This window comes from Pan troglodytes, chromosome 2 (genome assembly GCF_028858775.2).
Source record: "Pan troglodytes isolate AG18354 chromosome 2, NHGRI_mPanTro3-v2.0_pri, whole genome shotgun sequence".
Classification (NCBI taxonomy): Eukaryota; Metazoa; Chordata; class Mammalia; order Primates; family Hominidae; genus Pan; species Pan troglodytes.
This window is the reverse complement of record NC_086015.1, coordinates 170,430,939-170,458,886: the sequence shown is the minus strand read 5'-3', so window position 1 is coordinate 170,458,886 and position 27,948 is coordinate 170,430,939. Positions and strand designations below refer to the sequence as shown.

The following is a 27,948-nucleotide window of genomic DNA, read 5'->3' as shown; positions in this document are numbered from 1 at the left end:
ACTTTATAAAAGGACATGCTTACACCTTATCCCACAATAGATTCCACAAAATAAAGCTCCACTTCAGATGGGCTTATCTTCTCGTGCCCCCAGTGAAGAAAACAATTGATCATAGCATGCATTTCAGCAGAGAAAACAAGAACTTCAATTTCCAGATTTCCACAGGGCAACATGAAGAGTACCAGGTGACATCTATATATACAGTGAGCTGTGTAATAAGTGAGGAATCCTGACCTTAAGAAACCCGATCTTTTACACTGGGCAGTAAGCCTGCCAGGCCTTTGTCCTAGAGGAAGACTATCTTCATTACACTAGACAGTAAACAAACCTGCTGTTTGCTCTAGAGAGAGAGACTCAATCTCTATCCTGTGAGACTATATTTAAAATGTTTAAAAATAGAAAGGAAGAAATAAAAAGAACTTAAGAATAAGACAGTATGGACTGCTCCATTTATGAAGGCCAATAAAAATTTCTAACATTCAAAATATATTTATTCAAATTATAATAAAATGGATATAAACAGCATATTAAATACAAATAAGGAGAGACATATTACCCTGGAAGATAAGTTTTGAAAATTGCTTGTATTGCAGCAAAGACATATGAAGAGTTAGTAATATGACAGATTGTGAAATAACAAAGTACAATTCCTGAACAATATAAATAAAAACAAATTCGCACTATGACTTATTTTTGAGATACCTCATAGAAAATCTTAAAAGCAATAAAAGACAACAGAAAATTATCTCCAAAGAGCAATTACCAGATTGACATTAAATTCTCATGCACAGCAACAGATAGCCTCAACAGTGTAACACAGTGGAACATTATCTTTAAACTTCTAATAGAACTGACTAACAATCTAGAATTCTAAGGCTTGCAAAACTTTCATTCAAGACCAAGAATAAAATAATGGCAAGTTTAGACAAAAGTTCAGGTAATTTAGTTATTTCCCCTCTTGAATGAACATCTGAATGATATACTTCAAAAAGGAAGAAATTAAACCTGGAAGGAAGAAGTAGGATGCAAGAAATAATGGTGTGAGGGGAAAATGGCAAATATATTAGATGTATTACAAAATAATTATTAGAATGCCCAATTTGAGAATTATAAAAGAAGAAATTTGAATGAGAATAATATGTACCATAACTTGTAAGACTGTTAGATATGTATGATTAGAGTTAAAAGTACTAAGATTCTGTATTATAAAGGAAGGTAGAGATCATTGTAGGGATTGTTGACTTAGTGTTTTAGTTATACATGTTAAATACTTTGAGTAACAATTAAAATGTTACAGACATAATGTATGTCATCCAAAATACTAAAGGAAAAGGGGACTATAGAAAATCCAATTAATTAAAACAGTCAGGAAATAAATGCATCAAAGGAAAAATAGTATGGTTAAGTGCTGGGTGTACAATTCCTCTTGGGTCTCTCATGTTTTTTTGCACATCTTTTGAGCAAAACCACTGACTCTATTTGTTCCAAAGTATATTTTCAAGGGTGCTTGTATAGATAACAGCCTTGAAATATAGAGATTATGTCCCTCTTCAGAGCAAAGACTAGGTTTGTTTACTGTCTGGTGTAATAAAAATAATGTTTTCCTCTGGCAAAGGTCAGGCAGGCTTACTGCCCAGTATAAAATAATTGGATTTCCTAAGATCAGGATTTCTCTCCTGTAACACAGCTCAGGGTATGTGCAGATGTCACGTGGCTCTCTTCATGATGTCCTGTGAAAACTGGGACAATTCTGGGAATTGGTGCAAATGATGATACTCTGGCAACTGCTATTGTTGTGAGTGATAAAGTCATTTGTCTCTGACCAAGGAGTCTTGTGTCTTCGTCCAGCATCCATGAAACTATAACAGGCTTGCACATAGGATAAAATCTCAGACCTTCACAATTCTTGACAGCAAGTAGAAAGAGTAAAGCTGACGGGAATAAACCCAATCATATAAGTAATTAGAATAAATGTGGATAGTGTGTGTGTGTGTCTAGTTATTTTACCAGAAACCTGCTTAAAACATGGGGTCGGGGGAGGAATTTCAGAGTAAAGGCAAGCACTAATTTTAAAAAAAAATTTAAGGTAATAAAACATTATCAAGGTAAAGGGGACCATTATGTACATGATAAAATCAACTATTTAATAGAAAGATTAAAGGAAATCTGAATTTGTATGTACCTATCAATATAGCCTCAGATATATTGTAGCAAAAATGGACAAAACCACATGGTATTATTGACAAATCCATCAATCCAATAAGATTTTCTATTAGTAAAGATAGAGAAGATTTGATCAATACAAATAAGTTTAAAGAACATATTTTGAACCACATACTCAATAATTAGAGAATGTGTGTTCTTTGCAAGAACACATGGAACATTTACAAAATACATGTTACAACACATTACAAAAATAAATCCACAAAGGAAGTTTCAACAAATGCTAAAGAAATCATATTACACACAGTGTTTTCCAACCATAATACAATAAATTATAAATTGATAGCAAAATGCTAACAAAATTAATACAATTCAAATATGTCTAGGTTTTTTTTTTTTTTTTTAAACGGAGTCTTGCTCTGTTGCCCAGGCTGGGGTGCAGTGGTGCCATCTTGGCTCACAGCAAGCTCCGCCTCCCGGGTTCCCGCCATTCTCCTGCCTCAGCCTCCCGTGTAGCTGGGACTACAGGCGCCCACCAGTACGCCTGGCTAACATTTTGTATTTTTAGTAGAGATGGGGTTTCATCGTGTTAGCCAGGATGGTCTCGATCTCCTGACCTCGTGATCCACCCACCTCGGCCTCCCAAAGTGCTGGGATCACAGGCATGAGCCACTGCGCCCATCCAAATATGTCCAGGTTAATGAAAAAATTAAAATAGAAGGTAGAAATATTTAGAACTGAATGTAAGCAAAAACATCACAGATAAATAATGTATAGGATGAAACTCAAATACTACTTACTGGGAAATTTATAATCCCAAATGCAAGAAAAAAGTAAAAATTAATGAACTATGAATCTGACTCAAAAGTAATAAAGCAGTAATAAACTCAAAGGAATTCACTGGGAAAACTCTTTCCTGCCGTTCTCTTCAATTCAATAGGAGAGGATAAGGAAACATGTATTGCCCTCAGGCCCTGCCTATTTATCCAATCCACTTTCTCAGGGAACCTTTCATTTAGTTAGATAGTCTGATGATTTGCATCCCATTGAATTCCTGGTCTACTCTCAACTGATCAGAGTCTGTCAGGATAGCTGTGACTTACATAGCACCAATAATTTACAGCAGGGTTCCTTTCCTTCTTTTATATGTTAATGCATACTACTCTATTCAATTAATGTAACAGGTGTGTCACTAAGTTTAGATGTTTCTTAAAAGGAAGGTGTGTGACATGAACATATAGAGGGGAACAGCATACACTGGGGCTTATCAGAGGGTGATGAGTGGGAGGAGAGAGAGAATTAGAAAAAATAACTAGTAGGTACTAGGCTTAATGCCTAGGTGATGAAATAATCTGTACAACAAATCTCCATGACACAAATTTACCTATGTAACAGACCTGCACAAGTACTCCTGAACTTAAAAGTTAAAAAAAAAAAAAAAAAAAAAGGCCAGGCACAGTGGCTCACGCCTGTAATCCCAGCACTTTGGGAGGCTGAGGTGGGTGGATCACAAGGTCAGGAGTTCAAGACCAGCCTGGCCAACATGGTGAAACCCTGTCTCTATTAAAAATACAAAAATTAGCTGGGCGTGGTGGCAGGTGCCTGTAATCCCAACTACCCAACTACTCAGGAGGCTGAGGCAGGAGAATCGATTGAACCCGGGAGGCGGAGGTTGTAGTGAGCTGAGATCGCGCCATTGCACTCCAGCCTGGGTGACAGGGTGAGACTCTATCTCATAAAAAAAAGAAAAGGGTTGGGGGGGAGATGGGAATGTGTGTGTGGCTGGTATACATTCTTGTTTTATTCAATTTAAGACTATCCATTGCTCAGTATAAAATATTGCTCAGTATAAAATATGTTCTGACAGAGCTAGTTCAGGAAACAATCTGAATGAGTGTTTAAGTGCATAGGATCCATAAAGTTCTCAGCAGCTCAAAGCTGCTGACATAATCAAAAACCAGTGACTGTTGTAAAATGGCTTACATGGTTATTGTTTTTTTTCAATTAGGTGAGACTAAAGGTAGTCCTGGACAGTAATAAAATAGTGTTATGTAAAGCTTGCCTTTTCCTCATGGGGGATATTGGATTGAGAGATTTGAAGTTTTTTCAGGAATAATCTGTCATGGATTTTAAAAGAATTCTCAACAAACTAATGGGTTTCTGACTCCAGGATTGCCCCTTTTATAAATAAAATAATGTTTTAATCCATTCCTAGGTAATTATATCTGAGGAATAAAAAAGTGTAAATAGTTTCACAGAAATTTTTCACCACTGGTAAGACAGGACTTAAGCTGAGTGCCAAAGGTTCTCCCTGAGCATCTTATTATAGGAGATGGCCAATCTCTATAAAGAATTAAGTTGTTGGATCACAAGAGAATTTGAAGAGTTGCAAAACAAAAGGTGAAAAGCAGGTGGAGGGGAGCTGTAAAATAGAGCTTTCTAAAGTGGCCATCATAATTGGTACTTCACAGTTTGCAGACTGAGTTCCTGCTTCTGAATAAAGTGGTTGAATCTACTTTCTTTTCATTCCTAAGAACTATACCTGAACCTATTTCCCTCTTTTTCTGTCCTAGTAGAAGCCATTCCATCAGAAGAAATGACTTAGAAATCTATTGTGCTCCATCCAAATTGAGTATAAAATTGTTCATTTTGTACTTCAGTTTTCAGAAAATGATTTCTGTGTAAGGTGGTACTTCCTACGGAATTAAGTACTAATTTGTAGGGCAGTAGTTAGGAAAGCAATGGACTAGTTAGGGGTCCTTTGTTCTGGCTCTAAAACTATCAATAGTTAACTTTGTAAGTTTGTGCTAAAAGTAAACAAAACATAACTATTTTAGGATTTTTATCTGTAAACCAAGACATTCAAAACTCTTCCAGATTTGCGATTGCATAATTCAAATATAAGCTTCAGTAGAGTGGAAAGAATTCTGTAATTGTTTATTGGTGTCTGGGAGGGCCAGGGGATATGTGCTGAGAATTTTGGATTTCGATTTGTCTTTGAATGACATGCTTTATTGGTCACTAGCTTTGTTCTTTAATATGATCTCATTTATATAATTTATAAATTTATAAAAAATTAAAGCAAGTTGCTTTACATTGATTTATGGGAACAGACTATATTTGGGCATTAGTTAGATTCATTACGGAATTATTAAAAACTGATAGCTACTCTGATTATACTATAACCTCATCTAGAACTCTTACTAATGAATTCCTAATCTGTTTCTACTGGATTCACATTTTTTAAAATCCCAGTTATATTCAATCCTAGAATAAGAACATGTAAAAATGAATTAATAGGGTGGCAGGATAAGTCTAGGTTTCAAATCAGGCAGACCTATATTCAAAGCCTAGGTCTGCTAGTTTCTAGCTATATAAACTTCATAAATTACTTATCTTCCTCTTGCCACAGTTTCCTACTTTATATTTGCTTCATGATGAGTGTTTTGTTAACTTACATTTTTTTTCCCATGACCATTGTCAGGGGAGATATTTCCCATTGGTATTTCACCTTCAGTTTTGAAATTATTTTATATATAGACAAAGACACTAGTTCAAAGCCACTGCGTGTGAAAGTAACTCTGTATTCCAGGATAATTTATGTGCAAAGACACTGAGGGATGAAAATAAAGGAAGAAAGAGAAAAAAGTTTATTTTATTTCATGAACTTCTGTCCTCTTTGGATTAGTATCAACTTTCAGAGAATTACTGTAACTGTAGTTAGAACTTCCTGTATATAAATGTTGTTTTATTATTTGTCTCCACTGTTAGAAACTAAACTTGATGAAGGAAGAATTTGTGCCAAGTATATCAGATACCAAGTAGGTATCTGATAAATGAATATGCTTGTTTGTGTTAATGAGTTAGAAAATAATATTGTTAAATATTTTGTTTCTTAGTTGTTACAAGAAATAGCCTGCAGAAGTAAGCCTATAACAAAACAATATCAAGGACTTGAGAGATTCTTTATTTTTGATACAAATGAAAGACTCAACTTACTTCCTTCTCATCGTTTAGAATGCAACAATTCCAGTACTAGGATTACACTTGCAGGTAAATTTCTAGCTCATTTTTCTAAAACAGTCTGTTCTCATCTTAGGAAATACTGAGCAATTCTGTTCAATGGATAAAATCATTTTCTTCTTGCCAGCCTAAAATTATTAACCTTGTATTAGTTGCCATATATTTACATTTAAGGTTACTATCAGAATGTGAGAAACTATGACTTACAATGAAACTAGGAAAGATTTTTTAGCATTTAGAAGTGTGGTTATTTTAGACCTTTTAGTGTTGCTGTAAAGGAATAACCAAGGCTACATAATTTATAAATAAAAGAAGTTTATTTGGCTTAGAGTTCTGCAAGCTGTATAAGTAGTATGGTGCCAGCATCTGGTTGGTGTTTTACATTACTGCCAACAGGGCACAAATGTTCCGATTATTACATATTCTTGACAATACTTGTTCTTTTATTTTTTTGGTGGGGTCGGGGGGAGAATAGTCATCCTCATGGGTCTGAGGTGGTACAATATTGTAGCTTAGATTTGCATTTTCCTAATGATTAATAATGTTAAGCATCTTTTCATGTGCTTAATAAGTAATTTGTATATACTCTTTGGAGAAATGTCTATTCAATTCCTTAGCTCTTATTTTAATTGGGTTATTTGTTTTTTCATTGTTGAGTTATAGGAGTTCCTTATTATATTCTGGATACTGCTTCTTCTTAAGATATATTATTTGCAACTATTTCCTCCCATTCTGTGGATTGCCCTTTTACTCTGTTGATAGTGTCTTTGGATGCAGTTTTTTTCCAGTTTTTATTAAGTCCAATTTGTCTACTTTTGTGGTTGCTCTTGCCTGTTCCTTCAGTGTCATATTTAAGAATTCATTTCCAAAGCCAATGTCCTGGGCCTATACTTTCTTCTAAGGTATTTGTAGTTTTAGGTTTTACATATAGGTCTTTGATCGATTTGAGTTTATTTTTGTACATGGTATCAAAGGTCCAGATTCATTATTTTGCCTATGGATATCAAGTTTTCCAGCACCATTTGTTGAAAAGACCTTTCTTTCCCCCATTGAATGGTCTAGGCACCCTTGTCAAAAATTATTTGGCTAAGAGAGTGAATTTTAAGTGTTCTCACCACACACACAAAAAAATGATTGGTGAGATAATACATATGTTAATTAACTTGATTTAGCAATTCCACAATATATACATATTTCAAAATAAGTTTTATACCATAAGGATACTTTTTAAAAATCATTATAATTTGATTGTATATGTGAGGATATATTTCTGGGTTGTTTATCCCATTTCATTGGTCTGTATGTCTGTCTTTGTACTGGTATCACACTGTTTTGATTACAGTATTTTTGTAATAAGTTTTGAAATCAGAAAGTGTGAGTCTTCCAGCTTTGCTCTTGTTTTTAATATTGTTTTGGCTATTCAGGGTCCCTGGTGATTGCATGTGAATTTTATGATGGGTTTTTTTATTTCTACGAAAAATGTCATTGAGCTTTTGATAGGGATTATATTGAATGTGTAGATCACTTTGGGTAACATTGGCACCTTACCACTATTAACTCTTCCAGTTCATGAACATGAGATATGTTTCTTTTTATGTGTGGCTTCTTTAATTTCTTTCAGCAATGTTTTATAGTTTTCATTGCATAAGTCTTCCACCTCCTTGGTTATGTTGATTTCTAAGTTTGTTTCTTTTTTATGCTATTGTGAATGGAATTGTTTCTTTAATTTCCTTTTCAGATTGTTCATTGTTAGCATATAGAAATACAACTGGTATTTGCCTATTGACTTTGTATCGTACTACTTTGCTGATTTCATTTATTCTAACATATTTTTGTGGAATCTTTAGTGTTTTCTACATATAAGATCACACCATCTGTGAACAAAGATAATTTTACTTCTTCCTTTCTAATTCAAATGTCTTTTATTTCTTTTTCTTGTCTGTTCTGGCTACTTATATTGAATAGAAGTAGCAAAAGCAGGCATCCTTGCCTTGCTCTAGATCTTAGAAATTGTTCTATTTTTCACCATTGAGTTTGATGTTTGCTGTGGGTTATTGGCATATTACTTTTATTATGTAGAGGCATTTCCCTTTTATTCCTAGTTTGTTGGTTGTTCTTATCATAAAAGTGTGTTGGATTTTGTCAAATACTTTTTCTGCATAAATTTAGATGATTATGTGTTTTTTTATTTCATTCTATAAATGTAGTGTATTACACTGATGGATTTTCATATGCCGAACCATCCTTACATTTCAGAAATAAATTTTATTTGATCATGATGTATAACCGTTTTTAATATGCTGCCGAATTTGGTTTGCTTGTACTTTGAAGATTTTTACATCACTGATTATAAATGATATTGTTCTGATGTTTTCTTTACTTGTAGTGTCTTTGTTTGGCATTAGTATCAACGAGTTGATGTCCCTCCTCTTCAATCTTTTGGAAAAGTTTGAGGACTGGTGTTATTTCTTCAAATGTGTGATAGAACTCACCAGTAATGCAATTAGGTCCAGGACTTTTCATTATTGGCAAATTTTTGCTAACAGATTTAATCTCCTTACTAGTTATATATATATATATATATATATATATATATATATATATATCTATTCCAATTTTTTGTTTCTTCATGATTTTTTTTTAATTTCACTTTAAGTTCTGGGTACATATGCAGAACATGCAGGTTTGTTACATAGGTATACACGTGCCATGGTGGTTTGCTGCATCCATCAACCCATCACTACATTAGGGATTTCCCCTAATGCTATCCCTCCCTTATCCCACCACCCCCCAACAGGCCCCAGTGTTTGATGTGTCCATGTGTTCTCATTGTTCAACTCCCACTTATGAGTGGGAACATGTGGTGTTTGGCTTTCTGTTCTTGTGATAGTTTGCTGAGAATGATGGTTTCCAGTGTCATCCATGTCTCTGCAAAGGACATGAACTCATCCTTTTTTATGGCTATATAATATTCCATGGTGTATATGTACCGCACTTTCTTTATCCAGTCTATCATTGATGGGCATTTGGGTTGCTTCCAAGTCTGCTATTGTGAACAGTGCTGCAATAAACATATGTGTGCATGTGTCTTTATAATATAATGATTTATAATCCTTTAGGTATATACCCAGTAATGGGATTGCTGGGTCAAATGGTATTTCTAGTTCTAGATCCTTGAGGAATTACCACACTGTTTTCCACAATGGTTGAACTAATTTACACTCCCACCAACAGTGTAAAAGGATTCCTCTTTCTCCACATCCTCTCCAGCATCTGTTGTTTCCTGAATTTTTAATGATCACCATTCTAACTGGCGTAAGATGGTATCTCATTGTGGTTTTGATTTGCATTTCTCTAATGACCAGTGATGATGAGCTTTTTGTTTGTTTGTTTGTTGGCTGCATAAATGTCTTCTTTTGAGAAGTGTCTGTCATATCCTTTTTCTACTTTTGGATGGGGTTGTTTTTTTCTTGTAAATTTAAGTTCCTTTTAGATTCTGAATATTAGCCCTTTGTCCAATGGATGGTTTGCCAAAATTTTCTTCCATTCTGTAGGTTGTCTGTTCACTCTGATGATAGTTTCTTTTGCTGTGCAGAAGCCCTTTAGTTTAATTAGATCCCATTTGTCTATTTTGGCTTTTGTTGCCATTGCTTTTCGTGTTTTAGTCATGAAGCCTTTGCCCATGCCTATGTCCTGAATGGTATTGCCAGGTTTTCTTCTAGGGTTTTTATGGTTTTCGTTCTTACATTTAAGTCTTTAACCTATCTTGAGTTAATTTTTGTATAAGGTGTAAGGAAGGGATCCAGTTTCAGTTTTATGCCTATGGCTAGCCAGTTTTCCCAACACCATTTATTAAATAGGGAATCCTTTTCTTTTAGTTGTTTTTGCCATGTCTGTCAAAGATCAGATGGCTGTAGATGTGTGGCATAATTTCTGAGGGCTCTGTTCTGTTCCATTGGTCTATATATCTGTTTTGGTACCAGTACAATGCTGTTTTGGGTTACTGTAGCCTTGTAGTATACTTTAAAGTGAGGTAGTGTGATGCCTCCAGCTTTGTTCTTTTTGCTTAGGGTTGTCTTGGCCATGCGGGCTCTTTTTTGTTTCCATATGAAATTTAAAGTAATTTTTTTCCAATCCTGTGAAGAAGTTAATGTTAACTTGATGGGGATAGGATTGAATCTATAAATTACTTTCAGCAGTATGACAATTTTCATGATATTGATTCTTCCTATCCATGAGCATGAAATGTTTTTCCATTTGTTTGTGTCCTCTCTTATTTCCTTGAGCAGTGGTTTGTAGTTCTCCTTGAAGAGGTTCTTCACATCCCTTGTGACTTGTATTCCTAGGTATTTTATTCTCTTTGTAGTAATTGTGAATGGGAGCTCACTCTTTATTTGGCTCTCTGTTTGTCTGTTATAGGTGTATAGGAATGCTTGTGATTTTTGCACATCGATTTTGTATCCTGAGACTTTGCTGAAGTTGCTTATCAGCTTAAGGAGGTTTGGGCTGAGACAATGGGGTTTTCTAAATATACAATCATGTCATCTGCAAACAGAGACAATTTGACTTCCTCTTTTCCTAATTGAATACTCTTAATTTGTTTCTCTTGCCTGATTGCCCTGGCCAGAACTTCCAATACTATGTTGAATAGGAGTGATGACAGAGGGCATCCTTGTCTTTTGCTGGTTTTCAAAGGGAATGTTTCCAGGTTTTGCCCATTCCATATGATATTGGCTGTGGGTTTGTCATAAATATCTCTTATTATTTTGAGATGTGTTTCATCAATAGCTAGTTTTATTGAGAGATTTTAGCATGAAGTGCTGTTGAATTTTGTTGAAGGCCTTTTCTGCATCTATTAAGATAATCATATGTTTTTTGTCATTTGTTCTGTTTATGTGATGGATTACATTTATTGATTTGCGTTTGTTGAACCAGCCTTGCATCCAGGGATGAAGCCGACTTGATTGTGGATAAACTTTTTGATGTGCTACTTGATTTGGTTTGCCAGTATTATTGAGGATTTTCGCATAGATATTCATCAGGGATATTGGCCTGAAATTTTCTTTTTTTGTTTTGTCTCTGCCAGGTTTTGGTATCAGGATGATGCTGGCCTCATACAATAGGTTAGGGAGGTGTCCCTCTTTTTCTATTGTTTGGAATAGTTTCAGAAGGAATGGTACCAGCTCCTCTTTGTACCTCTGGTAGAATTCGGTTATGAATACATCTGGTCCTGGACTTTTTTTGGTTGGTAGGCTATTAATTGCTGCCTCAATTTCAGAACTTGTTTTTGGTCTATTCAGGGATTCAATTTCTTCCTGGTTTAATCTTGGGAGGGTGTATGTGTCCAGGAATTTATCCATTTCTTCTAGATTTTCTACTTTATTTGCAGAGAGGTGTTTATAGTATTCTCTGATGGTAGTTTGTATTTCTGTGGGATCAGTGGTGATATCCCCTTTGCCATTTTTATTGCATCTATTTGATTCTTCTCTCTTTTCTTCTTTATTAGTCTGGCTAGTGGTCTATCTACTTTGTTGGTCTTTTCAAATAAACAGCTCCTGGATTCATTGGTTTTTTGAAGGGTTTTTTGTGTCTCTATTTCCTTCAGTTCTGCTCTGATCTTAGTTATTTCTTGTCTTCTGCTAGCTTTTGCATTTGTTTGCTCTTGCTTTTCTAATTCTTTTAATTGTGATGTTAGCATGTCAATTTTAGATCTTTCCAGCTTTCTCTTGAGGACATTTAGTACTATATATTTCCCTCTACACACTGCATTAAATGTGTCCCAGAGATTCTGGTACATTGTGTCTTTGTTCTCATTGGTTTCAAAGAAATCTTCATTACTGCCTTCATTTTGTTATTTACCCAGAGTCATTCAGGAGCAGGTTGTTCAGTTTTCATGTAGTCGTGCAGTTTTGAGTGAGTTTCTTAATCCTGATTCCTAATTTGATTGCACTGTGGTCTGAGAGACTGTTATGCTTTTCATTCTTTTGCATTTGCTGAGGAGTGTTTTACTTCCAATTATGTGGTCAATTTTAGAATAAGTGTGATGTGATGCTGAGAAGAATGTATATCCTGTTGATTTGGGGTGGAGAGTTCTGTAGATGTCTATTAAGTCCACTTGGTCCAGAGCTGAGTTCAAGTCCTGGATATCCTTGTTAATTTTCTGTCTCATTGATCTGTCTAATATTGATAGTGGGGTGTTAAAGTCTCCCACTGTTATTGTATAGGAGTCTACATCTCTTTGTAGTCTCCAAGAACTTGCTTTATGAATCTGGGTGCTCCTGTGTTGGGTGCATACATATTTAGGATAGTTAACTCTTCTTGTTGAATTGATCCCTTTACCATTATGTAATGGCCTTCTTCGTCTCTTTTAATCTTTGTTGGTTTAAAGTGTGTTTTATTACAGACTAGGATTGCAACCCCTGCTTTTTTTCTGCTTTCCATTTGGTTGGTAAAATTTCCTGCTTTCTTTTATTTTGAGCCTATGTGTGTCTTTGCACGTGAGATGGGTCTCCTGAATACAGCACACTGATGGGTCTTGAATCTTTATCCAATTTGTGAGTCTGTGTCTTTTAATTGGGGCATTTAGCCCATTTACATTTAAGGTTAATATTGTTATGTGTGAATGTGATCCTGCCATTATGATGCTAGCTGTTTATTTTGCCCGTTAGTGGATGCAGTTTCTTCATAGTGTCAATGGTCTTTACAATTTGGTAGGTTTTTGCAGTGTCTGGTACCATTTGTTCCTTTCCATGTTTAGTGCTTCCTTCAGAAGCTCTTGTAAGGCAGGCCTGGTGGTGACAAGATCTCTCGGCATTTGCTTGTCTGTAAATGATTTTATTTCTCTTTTGCTTATGAAGCTTAGTTTGGCTGGATGTAAAATTCTGGGTTGAAAATTCTTTTCTTTAAGTATGTGAATATTGATCCCCACTCTCTTCTGCTTGTAGGGTATCTGCTGAGAGATCTGCTGTTAGTCTGATGGGCCTCCCTTTGTCGGTAACCCAACCTTTTTCTCTGGCTGCCCTTAACATTTTTTCCTTCATTTAAACCTTGGTGAATCTGATGATTATGTGTCATGGGGTTGCTCTTCTAAAGGAATATCTTTTTGGTGTTCTCTGTGTTTCCTGAATTTGAATGTTGGCCTGTCTTGGTAGGTTGGGGAAGTTCTCTTGGATAATATCCTGAAGAGTGTTTCCCAACTTGGTTCCATTCTCCCCGTCACTTTGAGGTATACCAATAAAACGTAGATTTGGTCTTTTCACATAGTCCCATATTTCTTGGAGGCTTTGTTCGTTTCTTTCACTCTTTTTTCTCTAACCTTGTCTTTCCGCTTTATTTCATTGAGTTGATCTTTAATCTCTGATATACTTTCTTCCGCTTGATCTATTCAGCTATTGACACTTGTGTATGCTTCATGAAGTTCTTGTGCTGTGTTTTTCTGCTCCAGCAGGTCATTTATGTTCTTCTCTAAACTATTTATTCCAGTTAGCAATTTGACTAACCTTTTCTCAAGGTTCTTAGCTTCCTTGCGTTGGGTTAGAACTTGGTCCTTTAGCTCAGAGGAGTTTGTTATTACCCACCTTCTGAAGCCTACTTCTGTCAATTCGTCAAACTCATTCTCCGTCCAGTTTTGTTCCCTTGGTGGTGAGGAGTTGTGATCCTTTGGAGGAGAGGAGGCATTCAGGTTTTTGGAATTTTCAGCCCTTCTGCACTGGTTTCTCCCCATCTTCGTGAATTTATCTACCTTTGGTCTTTGAAGTCGATGACCTTCAGATGGGGTCTCTGAGTGGATGTTCTTTTTGTTGATGTTGTTACTATTCCTTTCTGTTTGTTAGTTTTCCTTCTAACAGTCCAGCTTCTCTGCTGCATGTCTGCTGGTGTTTGCTGGAGGTCCACTCTAGACCCTGTTTGCCTGGGTATCACCAGCGGAGGCTGCAGAACAGCAAAGATTGCTGCCTGTTCCTTCCTCTGGAAGCTTTGTCCCAGTGAGGCACCCACCAGATGCCAGCCAGAGCTCTCCTGTAATAGGTGTCTGTCGGCCTCTGCTGGGAGTTGTCTCCCAGTCAGGATACACTTGAGGAGGCAGTCTGATCCTTATCAGAGCTCAGACGCTGTGCTGGGAGATCTGCTGTTCTCTTCAGAGCTGCCAGGCAGGGATGTTGAAGTCTGCTGAAGCTGCACCTACAACCGCCCCTTCCCCCAGGTGCTCTGTCCCGGGGAGGAGGGGTTTTATCTATAAGTCTGTGGCTGGGGCTTCTGCCTTTTTTTCAGGGAGGGACTCTTGAGAAGTCAATCTGGCCATGGTGGCTTTGCTGAGCTGTAGTGGGCTCTGCCCAGTTTGAACTTCCCAGCGGCTTTGTTTACACTGTGAGGATAAAACCACCCTCTCAAGCCTCAGTAATGGCAGACACCTCTCCCCTCACCAAGCTCGAGCATCCCAGGTTGAGCTCAGACTACTGTGCTGGCAGTGAGACTTTCCAGCCAGTGGATCTTAGCTTGCTGGACTCCATGAGGGTGGGAACCGATGAGCCAGACCACTTGGCTCCCTGGCTTCACCCCCCTGGCTTCTGTCTCACTCATGTTCCAGGTGCCACTTGGGTATGAGAAATAAACTCCTGTGGCTAGCTCGGTGTCTGCTCAAGTGGCCACCCAGTTTCGTGCTGGAAACCAAGGTCCCTGGTGGTGTAGGCACCAGAGGGGATCTCCTGGTCTGAGGGTTGCGAAGACCATGGGAAAAGCACAATATCCAAGCCAGAGTGCAAGGTACAGTCCCTAATGGCTTCCCTTGGCTAGGAGAGGGAGTTCCTTTCCTTCCTGGGTAAGGTGACACCACACCCTGCTTTGGCTTGCCCTCCTTGGGCTGCACCCACTGTACAACCAGTCCCAATGAGATGAACCAGTCCCAATGAGATGTACCTCAGTTGGAAATGCAGAAATCATCTGCCTTCTACATCGATATCACTGGGAGCTGCAGACTGGAGCTGTTCCTATTCGGCCATCTTCTCTTCATGATTTTTTGGTTTCCATTTTGAAAGCTAGATCTTGGTGTCATCTATATCCTTAGGCATCTTATGTATTCAAATGTGTTTATTCATGTAGAAACAATTATACTTTATGTTGCATTGTTATACTTTTTAAATTTTTAAAATTAAAATATATTAATTTAATGATTTTTATTTTGTAATAAGATTTTGTATTTCATAATATATATCACTGTTGTAAATATTCTTTATTCAGTTAAATATTGTCCAGTAAGACGTAAATATAAAACTAATAAAATGGATTTTCTTCTTTTCAAACTTTATATTATCTTACTGTTTTTCAATTTCAGAAGACAGAGAATGGATTCCAGACCATAGCTTAAGTGAATATGCTGATAATGCAATTGTATTGGGTGTTCTGCAGGGTGCTCAGAGTCCATCATCAAGTAGAAAACAGCAAAAGATGGGTAACATTGACTCAAAGGCAGCAGTGCCATGTTGGCAGCTTACTTCCTTTAGTAGTTTGCTTTTTTAGCAGTTTAGTAGGCACCTGCAATTTAGTTTTTGAAGTTCTGTAATTTAAATTCATTCATTTTAACTAAATGTCCTCGACTTTTCTTCCAAAACCAAAGCATAAAAACAAGTGAGCTCATTTTTCCAAAGGCATGAATTATCATCTTAGTTATTTTCTATAACAATGTATTAGGAAATAATATTTGCAAAATGTAGTTAAGGATATGGCATATTTTGAACAATCCTTATAAAATACATAGTTTCATTACTCACTCAGGAAGCAGTATGTTTATACCAGATTTTGCATACTCTTTCACTTGATATATATTATGATCAGACAGAGCCATATGTGAAATGATTGACTTAGGTTAAGATGCTGTTTCTTGCTGGGATTGAGAAAGCTTAGTTCTAAATATAATTCTGTATGCATTGACCCTGGAATCTTCATTTCAGTTCATTACCTCTATTCTCTAAACAAAGTAATTATAAGATTTTCCATAGAATAATTCTTTTGACATACTGAATGTCTATTTTAATACTTTCCTAATGAGTGTATACAGAGCATATAACATCATTAAAATCACTACTATTATTAGGACATTACTGTTATCCCATTATACCAGCTATAGTGGGTTTGCTCTATGCCAAAGTAGGAAGTTGTAGTAGATAACTAATGAATTCAGGTAATTCAGCATATATTTTGAGGATATTAGCACTTGGATTGGCCCCGAGGGTAAAAGAGATATGTAAGTAATATTCCCTGATCTTATTGAGCTCACAGTTTAGGAGGAATACCTGAGAAAGGGGGCTATTTGCCTTGGTTTAAAGGCTATCTTCAAGGCAGAAATTTAATTGCATATGATTTGCCTCTGTATATAAGATATATATGTCTCTCTTGCCCTAAAATCTATGATTAAAACTCTCTGGCTATCTTAGATCCTTTCCATGTGCATTTATGTTGAGAATCTGTCAGATATAAAATTTTTAGGGAGAAAACAATGTATTTATGATTTTTTTGGCTCTATACTTAGATGCCTATTTTTACATCAAAGTCGACAGCAACTTCAAAAATTCTGGTTGCTTCCCTCTGAGGCAATCAGAAAGAACTGCTTTAAGTCACTGTATATTGATGAAAACAAATTCATATACGTGCTATGAGAAATTTATTACAAAGACAAATCTACAAATCCGTAGTCAAATGCTTTTAAGTATCAATTTGGACAGATCAGTCAAAATCAATAATTTGCTATAAAAAACATTTGTTCAAGCACTACTGCCAGACACTGTTTATACAAAACAAACTCTTATCTCTATTGCTTAAGAGCTTAGAGTCCAGTATAAAATTTTCTCAAAAGTCGCTGTGGGCATAATCGCCTGGGAAACCTCTTGCAATGCAGATTTCTGGATCTGACTCTTAGGGATTCTGATTAATTAAGGCTGAGGTAATGCCTAAGAAATTGCATTTATTTTTTGAACAACAACAACTCCGTGTTATGCTAATATAAACAGTCTGAATACCATATTTTGAGAAAAGTGCTATAAATTTTTTGATATATATAAAATGTGTGTGTGAATATGTAAATTATACCACATATAAGTTTTATAAAAAGACCTATGAGTAATTTACTTTTGGACCTTAATAGGTAATTAATGATAATATGTCCTATCAGCTATAATAGTTAGATATATAAGCAAGGTTTTTTTTTAGAAATAGGGATGATAACATAATGACTTTGCTATTGAAAAGTGTAGATTGGCAAGATATTAGAGACTAGGTAACATTCAGTTGAGTCTTTAAAAAGTTATAATATTTACCAGTTAGAGAAGGTAGGAAATGGCTTTCTGAACAGAGACAATGGTCTAAAATAAACTAAAAATTGCCTGGCTCTGTCACAAGTTATAGAAATCTTGTATTCTGCACTGATGCCAGTATATAGAGGAATTCCCATTTCCATAAAAATTAAAAAGTCATGAATGTAAAAACATCGTAGCTATGTGTGTTTAGCAGCAAGTTTATTCATTCTTCTCATCCCTGCCACAACTTAATCCTCCCCTAGCCCATCTTCCTGCCTCTGGAAATGGCAACTCTATCCAAACATTGATTAAGTCTGAAATTTGGGAGTCATCTTGCCTCTCACTCAGTGTATCCTATTTATCTTTAGATTCTGCTGATTTCAGCTCTAAAATCAAGCCCAACACTAAACACTTTTACCTTCACTATTCAAGATTAGTCCAAGCCATTTGTCTTCATCTCTCATTTGTCTCCCATTTTCACTTTTACTTCTCCCAAAATCATGTTTCTATAATTCATTTCCATTATATTCTACTATTTATAGTCAGTGAGTGAATTGTTTTTACTCATAACAGTATTGATATTTATAGTTTATAGGAAGTGAATCATACTTTCCATAAATGTAAACCATATATTGTATCATGCCATTCTATTGTCTAAAGCATTCTATGGATCCCTATAGAAAGTAGAAAAAAGTATGCCTTACCATGTATCACACAGCAACACCTTGGTTGGCTACCCGTCTCTCCTAACTGCATCTTCTCCTACACTGTAGCCACATTTGCTTTCTTTCTGTTCTTAAGCCACTCTCTTACTCACTTCTTAGCCTTAGAATTAGATCTTACCTCTTCTCCAGGATGCTCTGAAATTTCCCTCTCCATTCTCACACTCTTCATATGACTGATTCTTTTCCATTATTCAGCCTCAGTCCAGATGCTACCTCCATAGAGAGACCTTCTGGCACCACCCTATCTAGTGCTGGTCTCCTGAGTTCTCTATCACATTTACCTTCTTTTATTTTTCTTGTAAAAGCTATCACTATTTAACATCATCTTATTAGCTTTTTTCCTGCTTTCTCTTACCCTTGGTTGGAAAGAAATCAAGGACTAGTCTGTCCTGTTCATTGGGGTATCTTCAGTAATGGAACAGGGCCTGGCCTATTGTAAGTGCTCAGTAAGTGTTTTCCAATTAGTAGAGTAGGCTAGTAGAACTGTGTGTTAGTTTGGAGTGCAACTTGAGGGTAGAGGTGATGTCTTATTCCCTTTTGAATACCCCAATCCTGACACAGTGCCTGGCAGTTTTAGAGGGTGATACATAATTTTATAATTGAATTTGATTGAGTATTAATTCACAAGCTCTCAGAGTTGGAAGGAATTTAAGACATTCTACTATCCAGTTCCTGAATTTTGTATTTCACAGGTCATAAGCTGATTTCTAATTCTATAAGATAACACAATAACATTCTTAGTTACCTAGTTTAGTATTCTTTCCACTTAACCATGCTGCTAAATAAAATTTGTATATAAATTTAAGAATTCTTAGAAAATACATTTCTAAGAATTCTTTTTATGTATAAATTCTCAGCAGTTGATACAGTGAAACATGAATGTCAATAGACAACAGTGTTTTGCAAACTTTATTTAAGATCAAAATACTGGGTCCTTTGATAAGAATGTTATTTGTTATTAAAACGCTACCTAAAATCATGTTGCTATAGTTACATTTCATCTAATTCTATTGTTATATTTAGAATAGCAATAACGATTATCATTCAGTGAATTATTCCTATTTTTTATATCCTTACCAGTAGTATTGTATCCATTAATATGATTTAAAGGCACTATTGAATTTTATCTTCCAAATAGTTGGCTTAGTTTTATTAGTAATCATAGAGCATATATTCTTCAGTTAACACCAAGGAAAATTTATTTTGTTACATTTAGAATATAACTGATCAGTGTTAACCAATAATTTCTTATGATTACATTGACAGTGATGGCGCATGTTACTCCAAAAGTAACTTCTTATGCTTTTAATCTACAAATTGAGATTTTTTAAAAAAAATATGGAATGATCCCCTCAATCATGGCATTTTTAACTAGTGCCAGTGTTAATGTTGTGTTATATCTTAAACTTAACCATAACATTAGTACCCTTATATATTAAACATTAGAAAGAATGATATATTGGCTTAAAAGAACAATAAACAAAATCGAGAATCAAACTGGGGCCTCTTCTGTCTCTTTCTGTGTTTTAGTTACTTTAAATTACACTTTGAGCATATTTCCAGTAAGAAAGATGGTCTGTTTCTTTGCTGTGTGCTAAGCATAAGTCTGACCTGTCCTTTGTGTACTTTTTCTCAATGGGGATCAATTACCTTTAAATACTGTGGCAATCAAATGTTCTTATTAGTGTTCGTACTCTTCTAGATTTTCTGAAGGGCATCTACATTATATTAAATTTTTCTTTCTTCATTTCTGTGAATTGGCAGAAGTCCAGTCCTTACTCACAGCATTTTCCTTTGGTTTGTTTTTTTAAAGTAAGAGTTGTGAATTCCTTTAAATTTTACCTTGATTGAGACATATCATAGTACAGATACTAAAGTGTGGTTTACCCATAGAGTAGAACTTTTGATTTATATTGCGAATTATTGTTACACTCTCTGACTTGTGCAGCTACTGTTATTGCCTGTACTATTGCTTCCTTATGTAGACTTGGAGAGTTTGGTTCTTGATTGCTATAAATATGGTTCTTTACATATTATAGATAAAAGAGGAAATCATTTCTAACTTATAGTCATAAAAATAAAAAATAATTCTCAGGGATAATTATATATATATAGATAGATATATGTTTTTAACACTTAGGCATATTTTAGCCCGTTATTTTTATCTGAGCACAAATAGACACAAAAGATCAGTCTTATTATAACTTACTCATAATTTTATTTCAATTAAAATTATTTTAAAAATTGATTTCTGAAATTTTCACTAAAGTTGGTACCCGTTGAGACTTACCTTGGCCAATTTTAATTGCTTAAATAATTACATACTGTATTGAGAGTCTTCTTGAGGTATTAGACACATTCGAAGTAGATTTTTTTTAAGTTAAAAAAAGACAAACTCCACTTTGGTAGGCTGAGGCAGGCGGATCATGAAGTCTGGAGATCAAGACCATCCTGGCCAACATGGTGAAACCCCATCTCTACTAAAAATACAAAAATTAGCTGAGTGTGGTGGCACGCGCCTGTAATCCCAGCTTGGGAGCCTGAGGCAGGAGAATCGCTTGAACCTGGGAGGCAAAGGTTGCAGTGAGCCGAGATCGTGCCACTGCACTCCAGCCTAGTGACAGAGCAAGACTCCTTCTCCACAAAAACTCCCAAAACCCCCCAAAAACAACTCAATAGTCATTAAATATTTAATACATGATTACCGCCTGTAATCACTTTTTTGAATTTTATATTTTTTGTTGAGTCACTAGAGTGAGAACAATGTTATATGGCATAGGTTCCATCAAATTAGGGTTTTTATGATAATGACAATTTCACCCACCTAATAGTTTTACAAAGCCAGTTTGTGTTAAGGGAGTGCAAAGTTATCTTATAATATAATTATGTTTACTATAAATATATTTACCTAAACCAGAACAATAATTTATTACATTAAAGCATTTACCTGCCCTATGAATTTTTAAATATGTACCTTGGAAACTGTCTTGGCCTTATTAAGTAATATTTTGTGAGAAATACCAAATTAGAAATTAGTTATGTTGTGTTAGTATAAGATTTGAAGAGATTTTTTTTTTCCTACTGTTAAAGGAGCAAACATGTTGAAGAAACCAACTAAGTCAACTTTCAAAACAGGTGAAGACAAAGTAGCGACTGTCCTAGAGGAACAATGTAATAACCTAATTTAGATCGGTGCTTCTGGAACTTTTCCAGAAGAGAGTGAGCTCATCCTTAGGAAAATTAGAGACGTGATCTCAATTTCTTTAAAGCCTGTGTTTTTCCAAATATTCATATAGATTTTGTAAATTAGTCTCTTTTGTTGCCATATTTTTAAATGTAAGAATAAATTACATATCATCAAGTAAAATTGGTTCACTAGGAAGTGGCACGATGCTTTTTCTAAGGGTTTTCTTCTTACAAGGTATTAAGTTTGGTATTGTCCTGGAATTTAAGACACATGTCGTGGTGCTTGGCTTTGGAATACGTTATAAAATTGTGTGTTGTTTCTCTATAAAGTTGACTTAGTTTATAGATATTTTCCTTTGTGAATATTAAAATTAGTTTGTTTTCCTCTGAATGTAGGAAAATTAGGAAAAAAATACACAGAAGTGTTCTTTATGACATTGGAAAAGTAGAGATTAAGAAAATGTGGTTAGCTAAAAAGGGTGATAGTTAAAGTTAACTTTTCATAAACTCTGTTACATGAACTTAACTTCTCTGTGTGCAGGGACCTGGTATTTTGTATCTTTAAGTACTCATTCAAATTTTTAAAAGTTGATTTAAAAACTTTTTACTTTTAATTTTAGGTCAGAAATCACAGAGACCTTCAACAGCAAATTTTCCACTTTCCAACTCTGTTAAAGAAAGCTCCAGTTGCCTTTCATCCTCTCATCCTCGATCAAGAAGTGCAGCTGCTCAATCATCATCTAGAGCTGCTTCTGAAATTTCAGAAATTGAATATATTGATATTACTGACCAGAATGAGCTTTCCTTAGATGACACTACTGATCAACATACCTTAGACAATTTGGAAAAAGAATTACAAGTGCTGAGATCTCTTGCAGGTAATCCTATTTTTTTTTTCACTTTAGATAATGCTAATTAACTCTGCCCTCAGCCTGATTCTTCATATCTTGCGCTAACAAAACAAGCCAGCAAACAAGAAAGCTTTCCTTTTTCTTCTTTAACCATCAACCGTTGTGTCTGTTTTCCTGGAAATCCCCTGATATCACTCTGAATATGTTTAAAAATGTGTGGATGCCCAGCCACACCAAAGATGGACCCCATAGCCTATAAAACACAGCTAAATTGTGGAATGAATAATTTCATGTGCACGGAAAAAATCTTTTTTTCTCCTTTCTGCAAACCCACTATAGGATTAATCTCTGTAGCTTTATGTAAGCCGCTGTTCAATATCCTTATTGGAAAATTGAGCCATTAGATCTTTTAAAGCAGTGCTTTTCCAGCTTAAATGTTTATACAGATCATTCAGGGGATCTTGTCACATGCAAATTCTGATTGAGTATGTCAGGTAAGGTAAGATTCTGCATATCTAACAAATACCCAGGTGATGCCAGTGCTGCTAGTTGGCAAACCACATCTTGAAAAATTATACTTGCGCATTTTATTTCCAACTTCAGTGGACATAGTCAGCAATATAGTGACCATATTCTTGAACATGTAAAGGTCTGGCTCAGTAGCAAAACATCAGGGGAATTAATCCTTTTATTTGCATCATAAAGGCACTCACACAGTTTGAAAGAAGCCAGCTGCAGATACAGGAGACAGGCTAGAAAATTCTTTGGTCCCATATATTCCACACTTGCTTTTCCGTTGTTTTTCCTGTTAGTGGTCTCTTCCTTTATTGATCTTGGAGTAACGACTTTGCTATTGTTCTATAAATTATACATCTTTGTTTTGAAAAATTAAAGCAATACAAAATTACAAAAAAAGAAATAAAAACCCACCACAAATTCTAACTACTCTTAAAATAACCATTATTTACATTTAGTGAGAATCATTTTTTATTTATTTATTTATTTATTATTATTATACTTTAAGTTTTAGGGTACCTGTGCACAATGTGCCATGCTGGTACCTGTGCATACATGTGCCATGCTGGTGCGCTGCACCCACTAACTCATCATCTAGCATTAGGTATATCTCCCAATGCTATCCCTCCCCCTACCCCCACCCCACAACAGTCCGCAGAGTGTGATGTTCCCCTTCCTGTGTCCACGTGTTCTCATTGTTCAATTCCCACCTATGAGTGAGAATATGCGGTGTTTGGTTTTTTGTTCTTGCAATAGTTTACTGAGAATGATGATTTCCAATTTCATCCATGTCCCTACAAAGGACATGAACTCATCATTTTTTATGGCTGCATAGTATTCCATGGTGTATATGTGCCACATTTTCTTAATCCAGTCTATCATTGTTGGACATTTGGATTGGTTCCAAGTCTTTGCTATTGTGAATAATGCCGCAATAAACATACGTGTGCATGTGTCTTTATAGCAGCATGATTTATAGTCCTTTGGGTATATACCCAGTAATGGGATGGCTGGGTCAAATGGTATTTCTAGTTCTAGATCACTGAGGAATCGCCACACTGACTTCCACAATGGTTGAACTAGTTTACAGTCCCACCAACAGTGTAAAAGTGTTCCTATTTCTCCACATCCTCTCCAGCACCTGTTGTTTCCTGACTTTTTAATGATTGCCATTCTAATTGGTGTTAGATGGTATCTCATTGTGGTTTTGATTTGCATTTCTCTGATGGCCAGTGATGGTGAGCATTTTTTCATGTGTTTTTTGGCTGCATAAATGTCTTCTTTTGAGAAGTGTCTGTTCATGTCCTTCACCCACTTTTTGATGGGGTTGTTTGTTTTTTTCTTGTAAATTTGTTGGAGTTCATTGTAGATTCTGGATATTAGCCCTTTGTCAGATGAGTAGGTTGCAAAAATTTTCTCCCATTTTATAGGTTGCCTGTTCACTCTGATGGTAGTTTTTTTTTTTTTTTTTTTTGCTGTGCAGAAGCTGTTTACTTTAATTAGATCCCGTTTGTCAATTTTGGCTTCTGTTGCCATTGCTTTTGGTGTTTTAGACATGAAGTCCTTGCCCATGCCTATGTCCTCAATGGTAATGCCTAGGTTTTCTTCTAGGGTTTTTATGGTTTTAGGTCTAAAGTTTAAGTCTTTACTCCATCTTGAATTGATTTTTGTATAAGGTGTAAGGAAGGGATCCAGTTTCAGCTTTCTACATATGGCTAGCCAGTTTTCCCAGCACCATTTATTAAATAGGGAATCCTTTCACCATTGCTTGTTTTTCTCAGGTTTGTCAAAGATCAGATAGTTGTAGATATGCGGCGTTATTTCTGAGGGACGGTTCTGTTCTGTTCCATTGATATATATCTCTGTTTTGGTACCAGTACCATGCTGTTTTGGTTACTGTAGCCTTGTAGTATAGTTTGAAGTCAGGTAGTATGATGCCTCCAGCTTTGTTCTTTTGGCTTAGGATTGACTTGGCGATGCGGGCTCTTTTCTGGTTCCATATGAACTTTAAAGTAGTTTTTTCCAATTCTGTGAAGAAAGTCATTGGTAGCTTGATGGGGATGGCATTGAATCTATAAATTACCTTGGGCAGTATGGCCATTTTCATGATATTGATTCTTCCTACCCATGAGCATGGAATGTTCTTCCATTTGTTTGTATCCTCTTTTATTTCATTGAGCAGTGGTTTGTAGTTCTCCTTGAAGAGGTCCTTCACATCCCTTCTAAGTTGGATTCCTAGGTATTTTATTCTCTTTGAAGCAATTGTGAATGGGAGTTCACTCATGATTTGGCTCTCTGTTTGTCTGTTATTGGTGTATAAGAATGCTTGTGATTTTTGTACATTGATTTTGTATCCTGAGACTTTGCTGAAGTTGCTTATCAGCTTAAGGAGATTTTGGGCTGAGACAATGGGGTTTTCTAGATATACAATCATGTCATCTGCAAACAGGGACAATTTGACTTCCTCTTTTCCTAATTGAATACCCTTTATTTCCTTCTCCTGCCTAATTGCCATGGCCAGGACTTCCAACACTATGTTGAACAGGAGTGGTGACAGAATCCCTGTCTTATGCCAGTTTTCAAAGGGAATGCTTCCAGTTTTTGCCCATTCAGTATGATATTGGCTGTGGGTTTGTCATAGATCGCTCTTATTATTTTGAAATATGTCCCATCAATACCTAATTTATTGAGAGTTTTTAGCATGAAGGGTTTTTGAATTTTGTCAAAGGCTTTTTCTGCATCTATTGAGATAATCATGTGGTTTTTGTCTTTGGTTCTGTTTATATGCTGGATTACATTTATTGATTTGCATATATTGAACCAGCCTTGCATCCCAAGGATGAAGCCCACTTGATCATGGTGGATAAGCTTTTTGATGTGCTGCTGGATTCGGTTTGCCAGTATTTTATTGAGGATTTTTGCATCAATGTTCATCAAGGATATTGGTCTAAAATTCTCTTTTTTGGTTGTGTCTCTGCCCGGCTTTGGTATCAGGATGATGCTGGCCTCATAAAATGAGTTAGGGAGGATTCCCTCTTTTTCTATTGATTGGAGTAGTTTCAGAAGGAATGGTACCAGTTCCTCCTTGTACCTCTGGTAGAATTCGGCTTTGAATCCATCTGGTCCTGGACTCTTTTTGGTTGATAAGCTATTGATTATTGCCACAATTTCAGATCCTGTTATTGGTCTATTCAGAGATTCAACTTCTTCCTGGTTTAGTCTTGGGAGAGTGTATGTGTCCAGGAATTTATCCATTTCTTCTAGATTTTCTAGTTTATTTGCGTAGAGGTGTTTGTAGTATTCTCTGATGGTAGTTTGTATTTCTGTGGGATCGGTGGTGATATCCCCTTTATCATTTTTTATTGTGTCTATTTGATTCTTCTCTCTTTTTTTCTTTATTAGTCTTGCTAGTGGTTTATCAATTTTTTTGATCCTTCCAAAAAACCAGCTCCTGGATTCATTAATTTTTTGAAGGGTTTTTTGTGTCTCTATTTCCTTCAGTTCTGCTCTGATTTTAGTTATTTCTTGCCTTCTGCTAGCTTTTGAATGTGTTTGCTCTTGCTTTTTTAGTTATTTTAATTGTGATGTTAGGGTGTCAATTTTGGATCTTTCCTGCTTTCTCTTGTGGGCATTTAGTGCTATAAATTTCCCTCTACACACTGCTTTGAATGTGTCCCAGAGATTCTGGTACATTGTGTCTTTGTTCTCATTGGTTTCAAAGAACATCTTTATTTCTGCCTTCATTTCGTTATGTACCCAGTAGTCATTCAGGAGCAGGTTGTTCAGTTTCCATGTAGTTGAGTGGTTTTGAGTGAGGTTCTTAATCCTGAGTTCTAGTTTCATTGCACTGTATTCTGAGAGATAGTTTGTTATAATTTCTGTTCTTTTACATTTGCTGAAGAGAGCTTTACTTCCAAGTATGTGGTCAATTTCGGAATAGGTGTGGTGTGGTGCTGAAAAAAATGTATATTCTGTTGATTTGGGGTGGAGAGTTCTGTAGATGTCTATTAGGTCCGCTTAGTGCAGAGCTGAGTTCAACTCCTGGGTATCCTTGTTGACTTTCTGTCTCGTTGATCTGTCTAATGTTGACAGTGGGGTGTTAAAGTCTCCCATTATTAATGTGTGGGAGTCTAAGTCTCTTTGTAGGTCACTCAGGACTTGCTTTATGAATCTTGGTGCTCCTGTATTGGGTGCATATATATTTAGGATAGTTAGCTCTTCTTGTTGAATTGATCCCTTTACCATTATGTAATGGCCTTCTTTGTCTCTTTTGATCTTTGTTGGTTTAAAGTCTGTTTTATCAGAGACTAGGATTGCAATCCCTGCATTTTTTTGTTTTCCATTTGCTTGGTAGATCTTCCTCTATCCTTTTATTTTGAGCCTATGTGTGTCTCTGCACGTGAGATGGGTTTCCTGAATACAGCACACTGATGGGTCTTGACTCTTGATCCAATTTGCCAGTCTGTGTGTGTCTTTTAATTGGAGCATTTAGTCCATTTACATTTAAAGTTAATATTGTTATGTGTGAATTTGTTCCTGTCATTATGATGTTGGCTGGTTATTTTGCTCGTTAGTTGATGCAGTTTCTTCCTAGTCTCGATGGTCTTTACATTTTGGCATGATTGTGCAGCAGCTGGTACCAGTTGTTCCTTTCCATGTTTAGCGCTTCCTTCAGGAGCTCTTTTAGGGCAGGCCTGGTGGTGATAAAATTTCTCAGCATTTGCTTCTCTGTAAAGTATTTTATTTCTCCTTCACTTATGAAGCTTAGTTTGGCTGGATATGAAATTCTGGGTTGAAAATTCTTTTCTTTAAGAATGTTGAATATTGGCCCACACTCTCTTCTGGCTTGTAGAGTTTCTACCGAGAGATCCGCTGTTAGTCTGATGGGCTTCCCTTTGAGGGTAACCTGACCTTTCTCTCTGGCTGCCCTTAACATTTTTTCCTTCATTTCAACTTTGGTGAATCTGACAATTATGTGTCTTGGAGTTGCTCTTCTCGAGGAGTATCTTTGTGGCGTTCTGTATATTTCCTGAATCTGAATGTTGGCCTGCCTTGCTAGGTTGGGGAAGTTCTCCTGGATAATATCCTGCAGGGTGTTTTCCAACTTGGTTCCATTCTCCCCGTCACTTTCAGGTACACCAGTCAGACGTAGATTTGGTCTTTTCACATAGTCCCATATTTCTTGGAGGCTTTGCTCAT

The 27,948-nt window shown here is 36.0% G+C and overlaps 1 protein-coding gene across 26 annotated transcripts in view; it reads left to right on the top strand.

Moving 5' to 3' along the window:
* The window catches only part of ZBBX (zinc finger B-box domain containing), a 283,593-nt gene that overhangs the window by 76,225 nt on the left and 179,420 nt on the right, over positions 1-27,948 (top strand). For 15 of the 26 annotated variants that reach the window (XR_008547313.2, XR_010155869.1, XR_008547314.2 and 12 more), the window contains 2 exons: positions 6,063-6,216; positions 22,003-22,260. Coding sequence is in view for 16 of the 26 variants with exons in the window: in XM_054682343.2 (XP_054538318.1) it covers positions 6,063-6,216; positions 22,003-22,260 (412 nt within the window). In the remaining 10 variants the exon portion in view is untranslated. Of the gene's footprint in view, positions 1-6,062; positions 6,217-15,514; positions 15,632-22,002; positions 22,261-27,948 lie in introns of all 26 variants that reach the window. The other 11 variants (XR_008547311.1, XR_010155866.1, XR_010155865.1 and 8 more) reach the window with 1 other exon arrangement.